The sequence below is a fragment of the Dicentrarchus labrax genome, unplaced genomic scaffold (genome assembly GCF_905237075.1).
Source record: "Dicentrarchus labrax unplaced genomic scaffold, dlabrax2021, whole genome shotgun sequence".
NCBI lineage: Eukaryota > Metazoa > Chordata > Actinopteri > Moronidae > Dicentrarchus > Dicentrarchus labrax.
In genome coordinates, this window is record NW_026136701.1 from 13,518,337 (window position 1) to 13,534,471 (window position 16,135).

General features: G+C 39.0%; 1 protein-coding gene and 1 long non-coding RNA gene across 2 annotated transcripts in view; one reads left to right on the forward strand and one right to left on the reverse strand.

The window, feature by feature from the left end:
• eif2b3 (eukaryotic translation initiation factor 2B, subunit 3 gamma) overlaps positions 1–9,481 on the reverse strand; it is a 32,515-nt gene extending 23,034 nt beyond the window's left edge. The window contains exons 1-3 of the mRNA XM_051404521.1: positions 9,167–9,481; positions 7,546–7,711; positions 5,027–5,184 (exon numbers count right to left, since the gene is read on the reverse strand). Of these exons, the coding sequence (XP_051260481.1) occupies positions 5,027–5,184; positions 7,546–7,693 (306 nt within the window). The 5' untranslated portion in view covers positions 7,694–7,711; positions 9,167–9,481. The remainder of the gene's footprint in view (positions 1–5,026; positions 5,185–7,545; positions 7,712–9,166) is intronic.
• On the forward strand, positions 9,242–13,882 carry LOC127365943 (uncharacterized). The gene is made up of 2 exons (XR_007885268.1): positions 9,242–9,356; positions 13,370–13,882. It is a non-coding gene; the product is annotated as an uncharacterized LOC127365943 (long non-coding RNA).
• The last annotated feature ends 2,253 nt before the right edge of the window (positions 13,883–16,135 follow it).

Genomic DNA, 16,135 nt, shown 5'->3' on the forward strand with positions numbered 1-16,135 from the left:
AACTAATCCCACCATTAGCACCAGCCGCCTTAATGACAGAGACATCTTTACTCTGTCTGTGACGGAGGGAAGAAGGGAAAAGAAAGAGTGAGAGAGGAGGGGTGAAAAATGGCTGTCATATATGAAGAAAGAAAAAGAAAAGGCATAAGAATGTAACAATGTATTGCGGAGAGTTAAATCGCAACACAAATATGTGAATGAAAAATGAATTGTGATACTCTTTATAAACAGCAGAACAGAGGTGATCCGGAGGAGAGTATTCGTCGGTGTGTGACTGTGCACGAACGTTGCAAAGACATAGCGGCTGCAGGTGAAGACAGGTTGCACCATCCTGTTGTAAATCGGAGGCGTGGCAGCTTTTTGTTCAGAAACGAGAACGGTAAGAAGATACCGGACAAGGCATGGCAAGAGATTTGAAGCTATATTTTGTAGTTGTCAGGGTTATATTTTCAGTTTTACAGGGTTTTTTTTTTTACAAAGAAAAGAAAATATGCATTTTTTTGCACAGTTTAAACCCTACCACAAAAATAAAAAAAGGATTCTTTAATTTGATAAAGATAATATAAGAGAATATACTTTGTAGATCTTTTTCAGTCATAATGTTTTTTTCAATCAAATTTTGTTTAAAAACAAAAAAACATGAGGAAATCATATTGTAAACCCAGTATTATTAGTATTGTTTTAACACGTGAGTTCAGTGTGTTGTTACATTCCTAGAGGCCACATTGGAAGTATACAAAAGAAAAGACGGATACAGGACGAACTGAATAGAAAATAGATAATGGGAGGCAACACCAGAGTTAAAAAAAGAATATTGGCAAAACTTAATTTACTGCATTCAGTACATTCAACACTTCAACCTGTTTTTGCAATATTAAGCTAAATTTAATCAAATCAAAAGATTAAAGAATTCCCATAGTTTCATAAGTAATAAGTGCCGTGGTTGAATTTTGCCGAGCTGTTCTGTGTGTGTGTGTGTGTGTGTGTGTGTGTGTGTGTGTGTGTGTGTGGACAGGGCTGGTGGGGTCAAGGGTTGTGTAGTTGACCTAGAGGTAACTCCCAGCATAACCTGGTCTGAACCTTGCCACAGGAAGCTGCCACGGCAAAGCTGGTGGTGTCTGCAGGAGATCTACAGACACTAAGACTCGGAGACCTTTCAACTCTCTCCTCCCTCTATCACACACACAGGCAAGCTCGCACACATGTGCAGAAACGGAGCACACAAGTATGCGCACGCGTACGATCCCCACACACAGGCACACACTCAGGCGACAGCAGAGTGGAGTCAGCTGGAGAGACAGAGACACTTTGGCCTTTCAACAGCCAGGATCTCTGGACAGGTCAGGACCACACACACTGATGCACACAAACCCACAGACACACAGACGCACACTTGTCCCTGTGGTAGCTGACATCAATCCAAAACTACTGCTTACACAATCCCGGCCCACTTTAATAAATACCTCGAAACTTTGTTTGTATGGTGATTGTGCGGCGTCCTTTTTGTTTTTCCACTGATGAAGGCCTTTTAATCATCATCAAATTATGTCTACATGGTTGCTGTCTACCCTTTGTGTTTTTAGGCGTACATAATTTTTTTTTAATTTTTCAAAATTAAATTTATAAATTATTTTTTCATGTGTTAACAGAAATGAAAAATCTAAATGTGTGACTGAATTGTCTTACATGGGCATACAATTAGGTCAAGGTTTAATGTATACACACCCCTTGACTAATTTGTTCACCAGGCAGAAAAAGACAACCGTCACACTGACCTAAGCGCAATGCGGGCCACTTTTAACATGAACTGTGCTCAAACCATAAACCTTAAAACTATTGCGTGTCACAAAAAGGAGGAAAAAAAGGGCGGATTGGGTTGGAGGTGGAGAGCAAGGTAGTTAAAAGCCGGAAAGAAATAAAAAGAAACCAAGTCTCATCTAAGTATGTTTGCTGTGTCTCTCAAATGAAAAGCCTCAGCTCTGTCTCTCACTCTTCACCTTTTGTCTCGAGTCTTACAAGCTGACTAACATATGTGGACCAAAGGTGAGCCTTTGAATCAGCAACTCCAATGTATATATAGTTCATTTAGCCTGCAAACGCTCATTCTGCCAGGTGATTAAGCCTGAATGATAAAAAAAAATGTCAAAGAGGCTTTAAGCATACAAAGCAAAAAGTGCACGTTAAGTACTCCTTTCACTAGTTTGGCTTATGGTGAAAGACCTGAGTAATAATCCGCCATATCCCTCCACTTTTGTGTAACTTCACTGTTTGAAGAGCGAACAAAATAAAATATGCCGCTTGTAATCTCTCCTTTCAATAATCAAGAGGAATGACCTACTCTGTTCACCAAGAGTGTACACTGATTCCTGTAAGTATTTTGTTTGATAGGTTACACCAAATCCCCTCATGGGAGGGTGCTTGTGTAAAGAGATGAGTGAGTGAGTGTGTGTGTCCATACTGTACTCATGCATCAGTTTGACAGTTTGAGTGATTTCTGTACTGGGATTTGGCAGGCCATGGTTACAGTTCTTCACTCATCACCCTCCAGTGGGTGAGTGAGTGTAACTCAATGCCTCTAATCTAGCTGGCTGCTCAAAGGATTAGGAACTCGACTATTCTCAATGGGAGCATGCTGGAGCTAGTCCTGTTTAAGTGTGTGCGTGCGTGTGTTGTTATACTATGCATCTATGAAAAAGCTCCTGAGCAAAGGGAATAATAAGAATCTGTACAGACCCATTCAAATGCCAGAGGAAAAAACATTAAACTCCCTTGTCACAACAAATTCGACATCTCTGATAAATCTTTTTTCAAAAGCAAAGCCAACTGATTTCTCTGTGAAGAATGTAATGAGCGGCAGTGGCAGGACACTTATGTCTCCAAATGTACGTTTGATGTGGGATGCTCTCGACAGGGAAGATATCTAGAAGCACAATTCAGAGATTTTTGAACTGACACTGATGGGAGCGCCAAAATTGATTGTTCATTCAATAACGATGCTACCAGTGATAGCTGAATGAGTTTTTTGTTAATTTTTTTTAAAAACACTACGTTCCCCAAAGTTTCTGCTTTCTTTGTCAATGTTTCAGTCAGACATTAACCTCGATCAACACTATTTAGCTTACCTGCAGTTTATGTTTAACACTGCAGTACAGTAAATCCTTACTGTCTTAACATATGTTGCACTGCAAGTAAAAGTCTGAAAGTACTCCTTGCAAGCTTGCATATGGAATGAGTCATGTCAAGCTCATTCCTCATGAGATTATTAAATAGAAAAAAACATCTGAAAGCTTGGCTTCATTGAAAATTGGGCAGGTTGAATTAATTTGTCCCTCTCCATAGCATGTGTGTACTTGTGATTTCTGGAATATGGTGTATTTCGCATGCACAATTTATTTTGGTATTTGTAAATTAATTCAGAATAGTAGAACATAATTATCATCATCCTTAAGTTAAATCAATATTTCCCCCACCCCTAGAAACTGGAGAGAAACCAAACAGGAAGCAGTAATTATACTCTAAAGCACAGATCTTTATCAACTCACCAATACTAAGCCAACCCTATGCAATCATTGATATTCAAACAATAAACAAGAGCAATTGCTTTAGACATACATCAGTAGTGCTAAACTACACAAAACCTCACACAAACATATCTTCATGGTCACAAGAGGTCAGTCAGAGCCATGGCATATACAGAGGGACGACATATACCCCAGCATACCCAAAAACAAATGTTGCACAGATGTGCATGACTACAGGATGAGAATAAATGGTGCACCGGGTAACTGGCAGCACAGGGAGTTGAGTCTTAACCATGACCTCATCTGTTTAGAGAATCGGATGAAGGGAGGGATGGAGGGATCAGCAGGCAGGATACAGAGGGGGTCTGGAAATTGGGGTTGGGGGTCATGGATAGTATGTCAGCGTGTGTAAATGTGTGTGCATGTGCATGTATTTATATGTATTTTAAAAAAGGTGAAATGAAGCACTTCAGTAACCTTGACCATTCGGGGGAGGGAAAGGCACGGATCGGTGGTCACCCAGCGGTACACACACCGCCCACCTAGACCTCCCCCTCAATCTTCATCATTTTTCTACTCTACATCTAACCTCTCCTCCTTTTCCAGGCGGGTTAAAGTTACACAGGAAAACAGCCCCTCTCATCACAAACCTCACAGAACACTGGTTGTTGGTATTGATGTATAATGTATTGTTAGGCTCTCCCCTTCTACCAAACAATAAAGCCAAACTCAGTTGTTGCAGCTTTTATTAACAACCAACCACGTTATATTGCTAACATTAAGGTTGTAATGAATCAACAACAATGAATTAACAACACTGGTATATTTCTCTTTCGTCTTTTGGGGAACTGGCACTCTTTTCATTTCTTTCGACAGCCTGGTTTCTGTCAGTGCTTTGATTCACACAGCTTTAAGGTCAGAGTGAACTGGATGAAAATGGGTGCAGATAAAATATGTCTTTTGGGTTAACCAACCGATAAACATAAATGCAATTAAACTATTTCCCCTTTATATTCCTATATAAGTTAGCTTGTGGCCTAAGAGAGATAGTAGATCATTCTGAACATTTAGAACATTTTTAAAAACACTAATTATTCATAGGAATCGAGTTCTGTCCATGTACATGTAATGAAGTCTTTTGCTGTTGGCTATTTATTGTTTATTGTTAATTATCTGACTAATATTAACGATATTTGAGAGAATATCTGAGAATATTCTGGTTGATGTACTAGGATTCATCCATGTGTAATTTGGTTTAATTAATATAACTTATTGGATTTGTAAGATCAAAATAATTTTATTTATGACAATGAAACCTGACTACTTAAATGGAAACAATAGGGATAGAAATGTTATTTTATATCTCAGTGGTCCAATGGGGAATTCAACTTTTTGAATAAATGCAATTTTTTCTCCATTTTCCATTAAATACAAAGCCTAAACACTCTGCAGGTACAATAAACACAATGTAGTATCTGCATCTACATACACAAAAATACACACACCTTGATCTTCTGCTGGATGTGTCTGAGAGCGTCTGCGGTGCCCATGTCTCCATCTTCCTGGATACAAACCACATCCAGTTTCATCTTCACGTCCAACTTCATTTTAGGGTCTGTGCTCATCATCTTCTGGACCTCTTTGGTAGTGATCACTATCACCTCTGTTCACAGAAAATACATATTAGATACACATTAGCTGCAAAAATGTCAACATAACTCAAAATTGCAACACTCCTTGGTGATATTTTCTGTGTAAATAAATTAATATAATCCCTCTCTTGCTAATAAGCTATGTGTCAATTCCTCTAAAATCATCATCTACCCACTGAAATCCAGAAACAATCTTCAGAAAGCAACAATACAAACCCACTGAAGCCTTATGTACATTATGTTTTGCTCCTAATATAAAGACCAATCTTTATGATAGTTAAGCCTTTTTTTTTTTTTTAAAAGCTCGCTAGACCTGATTTTACAAGAGAAAAGAATTTTAAAAGTAATGGTCATTCTCTTCTTTCTCTTCTCTCTTTCCGGTCCTTTCATAAATGAGAGCAGCCATCAGGACCTATTAGGTGAACCTATATTTGTATTCTTGCTCAATATAAGAAGTCTTTTTGACTTTTTGACACATCCTAAACCTTAAATCAGGATAAGACCACTAGCTCCACTTTTGATAAAGTTGGTAACTTACTAGACCACTTCATGAATCTAGAACATTGCAGAGTCCGTCTGCTTTAATTAGCCTTGTCTGCATAAAATGTTCTCTACCATGCATTTGTTCACTCTAGCTGTGTCAGCCTAGTAAAACCAAATTGCAGGGCTTTGGCTAGCTGGCTGCACACAGTAAACTGCTGGCCACACAGGATGATTATGTATAGAAAGCTAGTTTTATTTAGGCTACTGAGGACCTACAGGCTTTTATAACAAACAGCCCTGTTTACTGGCAAGAACAGCATACTGCAACAAATCCCTTTATAAGCCCGGAGTTTCTGGACCTACTGCAAGCTGAAGCACAAGAGGCAAAAACCTGGACTGTAAATCTACGCAGGAAATGCACACCTGACAATGCCTGATGATGTGATGACAAGCTGGTGAAAGTACGACTAGAAAAAGCAGCACAGTTGTAAACTCAATACTTTTTATGCAGCCCCATGTTGCTGGGGAAAATCTGCAAGTATACTTGACTGCTTCATGGTACCAAACAGCAAAAGTAACACTGACCATGAATAAGAAAAGAGAATTAGAATTTGGTCTTGTTATTAAAGCTTAACAGCTTCAAAGCAGATGTACTGTTCAACTGTTCATCATCAATTAGAGTCCAAATTTTGTAGTGTCTCTTTTAGTAGAACATCGAGAGCTGGCCAACACTTGAGGAAATGTGACCAACCTGCAACATTTAACTCTTATTATCTTATTTTTATTATTACGTATTATTATCTTATTATCTGTTATTGTCTGTAGAACTACAGTTCATAGTTTAAACAGACTTCTTGGGTGTATTTTTACATAGAGCTGTTTTTTTTGGTGAAAATTCAATTTGTCATAACAAAAATTGTCATTCTCACATAATCGCAATATCTGTCAAAATATTTGCAATATGATGTTTTTACCACATCGTGCGGCACCAGTCAAAACACTATAGTTTCTACAATCGTCTCTGTCATCCTGTCCCTGTTATCATAAGGAAATGATAAAATGCAACAAAATCGGTTTCTCTTTAAGAATCTCTGTAAAAACTGTAAAAAATTTAAGGGACATCAATCTTTTAGTAATTTTACCTATACAGTACTTATGGTTAAAATGAAAAACAGTTACAGTCCTTGTGTATGAGTATGAGGTGATCTTTTCTCTTAAAAGGTCTCTTTCCACATTAATGTTAAAATGAAGCTTGCACTCTTTTTGTTCCAGTTTTCCAAATGGGCCACATAAACTTACACTAGAAGTACTGGCTATATTTTTTGCTTCTTTACATTTTATGTGGAAACCAACCAAGAATGCCAGTGCACTCTTGTAGCACTTTCCACCCCTGTCACTGACACACAGTGTGAATGGAGGGCTAACAGTTCACATCAGATCCAGATCACTACCATCAGAACATGTAGCTCTAACGAGGAAATGTTACACTGTCAGACCGGGCAGACAGAATATTGCATTTCTAAAATTAATCTTTGAGTTATCTTTTTAATCACATGTAGGATGAAATAAAAAATCCACACTCATCCCATAATGATGAAAAATAGTGAGATTTTTTTCTTTCATTTGCTTTATCTGACTTAACTGCACACACAAACACAGATGTTTTCAGTTACTCTGGCTGATTAGACCTCTGCCCAGATTAAAGGTGGGCAGGTCACTAAATATGCCCGAAAGTGTGCAACAAAAATACAAGGAGAGAATAATACTTGTAGTACTGGTAGCAGTAATAAAGGCATATGTAGCAGTAATAGGGGCATATGTAGCAGTAATAGGGGTATTAGATGTAGTTGATGTAATAGCAGAAGAAGTACTAAAAATTTAGCTCTCACCTTCAAAGCCCACCCTCTCCAGCAGGTTCAGCGGGTACCACATGAGGGGTTTGTTGCCGACAGGCAGCATTGCTTTGGGGGTGTTGTATGTCAGATCAGTCATACGAGAACCCCCACCAGCTGCCATCAACACCGCTTGGAGCTCCATGATGTCTGCTAGGGATGGCTAAGAGAAGGACCAACAGAGAGATTAACAGAGTTATAAAAAATAAATAAATAAAAATGTACCACAGTTTAGATGAATATATGTTTGTGCATATAACAGATGTTGCCATGTAGATAGGTGTTATATAGAGACATAATGTTGCATCATCTATAGTTTGCAAATGTTTAGTACTTTTGTTTAGTTGATACTCTTGAGGCCCTGTGAGACTTTAACTATCTTACCAAAGGGACCAACTTGATACACCTCTGACAATGAACTGAATAACTCATTGTTGGTGATTCAACACTAAAGCTAAATGAGAACTGCACACAGAAGAAAGAGTAACCCAAACATCTGTGCATTTTACAACCTGGTGTTGAACATAGAAACTGAAATAAAAAGAGCATTCTGATTGATTTGGACATGCAAACTCTTATTTTACTTGCTGAACTTTGATGAAAGTTACACACACACGAATTGTCTTTTTATCCCTTTGTCTTTTGTTGAGTGCAATGTTTTTTCCTCTTCATTCACATGGAAGGCTATCGAAATACTAAATACACATATGAGTGGTACACTCTCTTAAAATATGCCTTTTTGGTAACATTTTATAATACAGCTGATGGTTTAAACTGTAATTTAGTTGTAAGAATTAGATACCAATAAAATACCCACTGGTTCCTACTGGTACTTAAATGTAGACACAGTAAAGGAAAACAATACCATGGGGAACAAGGGAGGAACAATTAGGCATTTTATTTTTTATAAATACTGCGGTACCTATGGGGTACAGTGCTAGGATACAACACTGCAGTTTAGGAAACATGATATTCTGCAAAACCTATGAAATAAATCTGATATTACACATTACACAGTCACTAGCTGCTACCAAAACAATAAAAAGGAAAGTGGGCTTTGGAAAATATCCTGAAACTCAGATGTTATTGTTGAACATATAAAGTACAGGGGTTTTATTGTCATTCATGGAGGAAAACCTATACACATATATAACATTTAAATACACTGTAAGAATATTGCGTGCAAAATCTTGACTGCAGGTTGCAATGTAAAATGTATTTATCCTTTCATCCAAAAAACCCCAATTGTGCTCCCTTCTCCCAATAGTCATGTTTGCTTCCTCTGTATCTGCATTTAAGTGCCAGTATGAACTGATAAGTATTGATACCCCCACTCAAACAAGCAAGTCAACACACGTTAATAGAGTACTGTTCCTAAGAAAGTGACACTGGTGTCCTGTAAACTGTGTGAGTACAGCATTGAACAGGTGAGCTGCAGAGATTCACATCAGACTGCATAAGGAAATCCGGATGTATTTCAACATTAGGCTCAAACTGATGACAGCTCATCCACACAGCACTGACACAACTGACGTCAGCGGTACAGCACGGCATTAACAAGAATATACAATAAATCAGGTCGACTCGCTCCATGGGTGAAAAATAAGTCTAAATATACCTGTCAGTGATTCCTGTTGATCCGCTGCCACTTGAAAAGACAGCAACGGTGCAGACGCATGGAGGTTGGTTGCTGTCACTGTTGTTAGCACTTTGCTAACGATTAGCGCAGAGCAGCGGTCGATACCGCGGCTTCAGGGACAGCTCACAGGCAGCTGGACGCGTCCTCGGAGAAGCAAACACCCACTCTGGTAAGCGGCGGTGGTAGAAGTTCAATTACTCGTGGAATATTTTGACAGAGGTTGTGTTCAAGAAGCTAACAGCTAGCATCAAATGATGACATCTGGGTGCTTTCGGTGAAATAGGTCCGTGTGGGAAAACTACTTCCGCCGTAAAGTGGTTCCTGGCCGCGGTAGTAGAGATACGCACATACAACACATAAACACAATATTAGAAACAACAACAGGTACAGCTACTTTACAGTGTTATTGAGGTGCTCTCTAGTGTCAATTTATTATACCAGGACAAGAAAAAAAAACATGAAAGCCATGGGAAAAATAAATGAAACTAAAATAACAATTAAACTGCAGTCTCATGGTTAGATTTCCAACGCTTTTGGGATGAAACTCTCATTGTAAATATTATTTGTTGCAATATATAACATCATGTTTTTTTGTCAAAACACATGAACTCCATCTTTACCTTGATGACCACAATGATTATGGTTATTATGATTATTATTATCATTAGTTGATTATAGAAGATAAGAAACAAAAATCTCATGAGCATTTAAGAGTTTAATGGCTTAAGAAATAAAGTGATTACTTAGCAAACCATAACCATAGTAACAATAGGAAAGTTGATGACTGACTCTATTGTGGAAATATGGAAGAGTTTCATAAGATGTGGTTGTTATTAATGATGCTAACATTTTATATGTCACCCTTTATGTCCTGTTTTTATTTTTATTTTTTACAGTTGCTATCTTTATTCAGTAGCTGTCTGTAACTGAATAACTACTATGAAACAATTAGCTTAAAATAGACAAGCATTTTTTTCTTTTTGACCATAGGAGAAGTAATTTATAGGGGCTCTCTCTCTCTCACACACACACACACACACACACACACACACACACACACACACACTCACACACACATACACACACACACACACACACACACACACACAAAGTGGTGTGAGCCGATTAGCAGCCAGAAGCCACCCAGCTACTCCTCCAGACTTCAAGCTTGAAAACTCCCAATTCACAGAGCTGAGACGTAACAGCAAATTGAGCTCGGGGAATGTGGCTTTGGTTTTGTTTGCTCTGGCCAGGAGATGAGCTTGACTGCTCATTGCTGCTTGCTCGAAACCAAAAGATCGAGCGAAGGAGAGAGGAAGGAGAGTGAAAAAAGAGAGAAAGAGACAAACAAGCTTGTCTGTCTGTTGTTGCCTGAATGCCAGAATAATGAAATAAAATAATAATGGGATGAGGAAAGCCTGGCGGGTTGAAATGTTGGTGGAGGAAGAGAGAGGAAGTGAAAATAGGTTTGAGGGACAGGTTCCTGGAAAAAGGGGTCTTTAATAAATGGCTAGAAAGTAGAAGAGATGAGAATGAAGAGTTGAAGAAGAGGGAAACAGCTGGGAGAGGAGTGAACGAAGAGTAGATAATAAGAAAGAAACAAGACATGGAGACACTTACAGACAGACAAAGAGAGAGTGAGGGTTTCTTGTAAAATGTCACAAACAGTGGAAAGGCTTCACATTTGGGTCATGGTTGTGTGAACAGCTGATGCAGTTATCCTATAAGAGCTCAGTCATACATTAAATAAACACATGCTCAGCTTTAGTTTTTTTTTTAGTAGTGAAACGTTCAGGCAATTTACAGCTCAGTATGTCTGCATGGGATAGTAAAGTCAGCCACATTAGTATAGAGATAGTGATATACTCTTTTCTGTTGCTTGATCTGCAGCTCAACAACATACACTGGAGGAAGAAATGACAATTCAATACAATTTCAGTTTCTTAAAAATGACAAAAAGTCATCAGTAATCTTAGTTAAAGTACATTTATTTTGTATGTGTAGTAAACCTAGTAATTTGAAATGGTCTGACTGGTATTATCCAGCCCTGACAAAGCAGAGGTGTTGGTTAGACCAGGCAGATAGTGGAATCAGTTTGTGAATACCGCTCCAAACATCAATGATTGAGCACTTCTAGAAACAGTGCTGGTGTTCTTTTAAATGAATACTCCACCAATTTAATATTGCTCTTCCCTGGGTTTCTGAGGGCTTTCAAGATGCCAAGATATCCTGACTTTTATTCCCTTGTATGGGTCAAGCTCGTAAAACCTTGGATCCTACATTTCCCATCACCTAACTCAAACAACCCTTACCCTATCAGGAAACACCTAACAGGGCACATTACAGTAGTTTCCAAATGCATCTAAAAGAACTCAGTACAATTCTAAGTAACAGATTAATCTTTCCAATGTGCTCAAGCTACAAAAGGTCCTTTATGTTTTTCTGTTTCTCCTCTTCACCCGCCCAGTTTACAAGGTGTTGTCAGTGTGCAGGTGGCATCCCCTTCTCTTCATAAAAAGGGGGATCTGGCACAAAAAAGTGAAGCTGCAATAAAAGTCAACCCAAACCACTGACACTCACAGAGATTACTGCTTGGCTGGTTTACCACAGAGCGCTGATGTGTGCAAGACATTCCACATTCAACTAAACTGGAGATCTGGGCTGCAGTTTACTGGTGTCACTGAAAGCTCACATGACAAGATGCAAACATCTCTGTGAAAAATACAAAAGGTGGATGAGAGTGTCTTTTTTCTCTTTACACAGAAGAAGAGGCCACGCCAGCACATTATACTATAGGCGTTTTTTTTTTCTTGGAAAGACACTGCTATTGCATCATCTTGTTCTTCATATGGTATGTTCATTAAAAGAAAGAAGTGTGTGTGTGTGAAAGACAGTCAGGGACAGATTGTTATCAAGATTTTCTTTCCCCTTTTTCTGTGGGAAATTAGAATTGGAGAAAAAAAAACCCGCTGAGAATGAGGGTGAGAGCCTTCACAGGCAATTGAAAATCCACTGATCCCTTGTGTTTTGCATATCATGAAAGCCTGGCTAATTTGTCAAATGAAGACATCCGTCTAAAGCGATGAGCGGGGGGCAAATGAAAAAGACACAAACACAGAACACCACAGTTCTGACACAGAAACAGATGGAGATAGGCATGAGAACAGACTTAGAGACAAGTCTGCAGGTCCAGTCACATAGTGACTTGAAATGGAGCCCTATGATTTCCTCTGATTTCCTTCTCCCTGCTTGGCCCTGTTGCTGCATCTTGTAAATCATTCTCAATTCACTGAAACAAGCCAGTTGGATTAGCTTGGTTTAGATCATAAACATTTGCAGCACAGACCACCCAGGGAGAGAGCAGAGCCAAGGCGAGAGTGTGTGTGCGTGTGAGCGTGCATGCATGGGCGTGTACGTGTGTGAAGCCTCCCTCTGAGCTTAGAGGTGGGCACTGCAGCACATACACACTCAAATGTGGTCTCACACATAAGCATGCACGCACTCATACACACACACAGACATACTTATACTGTGGTTTGTGTTTGCGCCACTTCCAGGGCCAGTGCACTGTGGGGCCCTCGCCGCTGCCGTGGAAACCAAAACAGGCCCGTTCACCCAATGTCAGAGATTAACACACACATACACACACACACACACACACACACACACACACACACACACACACACACACACACACACACACACACACAAGGCACAGATAAAGATGTCTCACTGCATTGCAGCTTAACAATACTGCAGATATTCATTTACTGTAAAAAGACATTGCTCTTCATTAACGTGTTCATTCACTGATTACCATAAGTAATGAGTTGACTGGCTGGTGTATGTTTATGTTTTTAATTACAGTAAATGTATTACTCTTCATTGTTTACTCAGAAAGGCACAACCAGGTTTCTGTTATTTATGGTTTAACAAGATACGGGTGATTGTCAAACCAAGTATAATTGTTCATCTTCTTCTTGAAACCAGCTGCAAAACGTTAAGTGTCATCGACCCAAACAACTGTGATATGAAGCATGTTTTCCAAGGACTTTGACAAATAAATGCTTTTTTTTTTTTCTTCCAAAAGTTCAGCAGTCTGCGTCACCAGACCTTGAAATTCATTCTTTTTCACTTGAGCACAGTTGGAGTAATTCTTCTCTTGTTTCTCTCCACATGCAGGAATGATCTGAGAGCCAAGCTGGTGTCAGAACCAGGAAATATCTGGGCTGGGTTTTGAAGAGCCAGAGTGGGAAAAGCTGGGCAACTCCCTGCCGCAAGGCGCTGGCACTTTCCTCTGTATGCCGCTTGTCTGTCTAACTGTGTGTCTAACTGACTTTTAAACTTTTTGTGTTGTCCATTTACCTGTCTTTTAACTTAACTTCCTCTCTGTTTACTTGTGGCCGGTCTTGTCTGTCTTGTTGCCTTTTATTCTATATTACCTGTTTATATTGTTTGGTTTACTTTGGTTTTCTCTGCACCAGCTGGTATCCAGAAGAGAAGCACTGCTGTGTATGGGGTACTTTCAACTTTTGTAAAAACTATATCGACCCGAATATTATACGATGCTGTCTCACAGAAAAAGTTGGGGTTACCTTTAAAGACTGTACATTTATACACTGAAAAGCAGGTGTTTTGAATGGAGTGAGTGATGGCACAACACAGCTTGTACAGTTAAAAACAATTAATAATTTGCCTACCTTGTTTCATTTTAAGTGCTTTTTTCCTCCACATTTAGGTATTGCAGAATGAGTTGTCATCTTATAATCAGGCTTGTCTTACTATGCTATATGGAATATGTGGATGAACCCCCTTTGTGTGTAATGCAGAGGTAAGTGCTACTGCTTGATTGAAAAGTTTATAGTAAAAAACACAAATATATGAAACAGTAGGAACAATATAAAATGAAGAAAAGAAGGAAGAAAGGAACAGATATAAGTAAGAGAAAGGATTCCCGTCATGGTTTGACCTCAAAGTTCCAACACACAGTTCCCTGTCTTCAGTGTGTGTATGTGTGCGCTTGTCTACATGTTTTCCCTGTGTGGTTGAGGGACCTCCCAGTCAGTGGACAGTCCGTAAGACAGAATGTGGCCGCAGAAAGACGCACACAGACATAGACACAAACACACACACAGTCTTTCTATATATCGATAGTTAAAAAAGTCGCTTTGGGAAAAAACATCTCCAGGCTTTATTTCAAATAAAATATGCGAACATTTTTGGAAAAGATCATTCCAGGATAATGCATCCAGTCCAAATGAAGTTACAGTACAGGAATTACCTGTGATTTTCTCAAGTCATCTTTACTGCTGTCTTTCACAATCACAATGAGGTAACAGTAAGCGTTCACATTATTCCATGTTAAAGAAAGCTTTTCTTCAGTGGATCTATCCACTGTCGATCTATCTATCTAGGAGAAATCTTACTGCACACAGGAAGCAGTAGTAGTTTTATTAGTTTAATAAGATAATGAAAAAAATTTCAAACAGATTATTTTTTTGCCACTTCATCACTAGGAAATGTTTTTGCAAAAACATGATACATTTTTTTTAAAAAACAGGGCATTGTCATAATATGTTTAAAAAAATGCAACAAAGCCTTTTCAGAGAGAAACCAAGTCTATTGTAAAAATATTGTCAAAATCTCCCAAAGTGTCCCAGGATGCTTTGGTAAGTCAGAATCAAGTTTATTGCCAAGTAGGTTTTCACATACTGGGAATTTCCCTTGTTATATTGGTGCATAACAATTAACAAAGTGCGAGAAAATCTAAAGAAAGATGAAAGCAAGTAAGGGGTCAGCCTCAATTTTTCCTGCTTGCCTCAGGGTCCTGGAGGAGTACAGGTCCTGGAGGGATGGAAGATTAGATAAATCACTTCTCTCTCCTTTCGAAATGTTTCATGGGTAAGCAATGACTCAGCAATGGGTTTAGCTCTTTTTATATATATAAACCTGTCCCGTTTTATGGACAACACACCCAAAATATTTGGTCATGTTTGATCTCTTTCTATCTGGTGGCCTACATGTGTAGTTAAACTTTCCTTCTCTTTCAGCAAAAACAACGTGCTCACACACACGCACACACACACGCACGCACACAAAAATCGTCTTTTCAACCGAAATAAATGTTTATAGCATTCCAAACATTTTGTGTGTGAGACAGTACGTGTGGTCCTGTCTGCACCTAGCGTGAGGTTTGAGGTTAAGGTGTTTGTCTGCTAGTGTGTGTGCAGGTCAGTGATGTCTGTGTGTGAGGGTGTGTGTGAAGAAAGAAAGAGAGAGAGAGAGACAGAGAAAAAGCGAGTGGGGGGTGATGAACTGAGGAACACCCATGCTCACTTCTAAAATGTTTGTGTTTTGAGAAAGGGAGAAAGACATTGAGAAATAAGAAAAATAATGTCTGCATCCAAGCTGTTTGGGAACACTGTGACTCAGTGGTTAGTACAGACACAAAGGCTTAAGGCAGGTAAAAGTTTGATGAATAGAGTTAAATTAGTTGTGATGAATATTTTTAGAAAGAAAGAAGAAAGTCTCTGCTGCAGCTATTGGCGATGGCACGAAATGGTGAGAGAAACACACAAATGCACAAACAACAACAACAAAAATTTTAAACTTACTAGAATGAAGAATATATGAAAAATGTATTACTTTACTAGAATCAAACATTGCAAATATGTAAAGGCAAGTATTTAGGCAGTGTTGACATGGCACATATTTAACAAATTAGTAATTTGTGCAGCAGCAACTATATTTTTTCTCTTCGTAGCTTCCTCCGTTATCCTCTTTGGTTTCTTCCCCTCTGCCATTTGCTAACGCTATGCCCACAGAAGATGCTGAGCCCAGTTACATTGCCAGCTCACCCGGCTCCCCTCAAACTTCCAACTCCAGTGGTCCATAGCTCCTGTGCTACCGATATAAACACCTACACTCCCCTCAGTGCTCTGATCACCC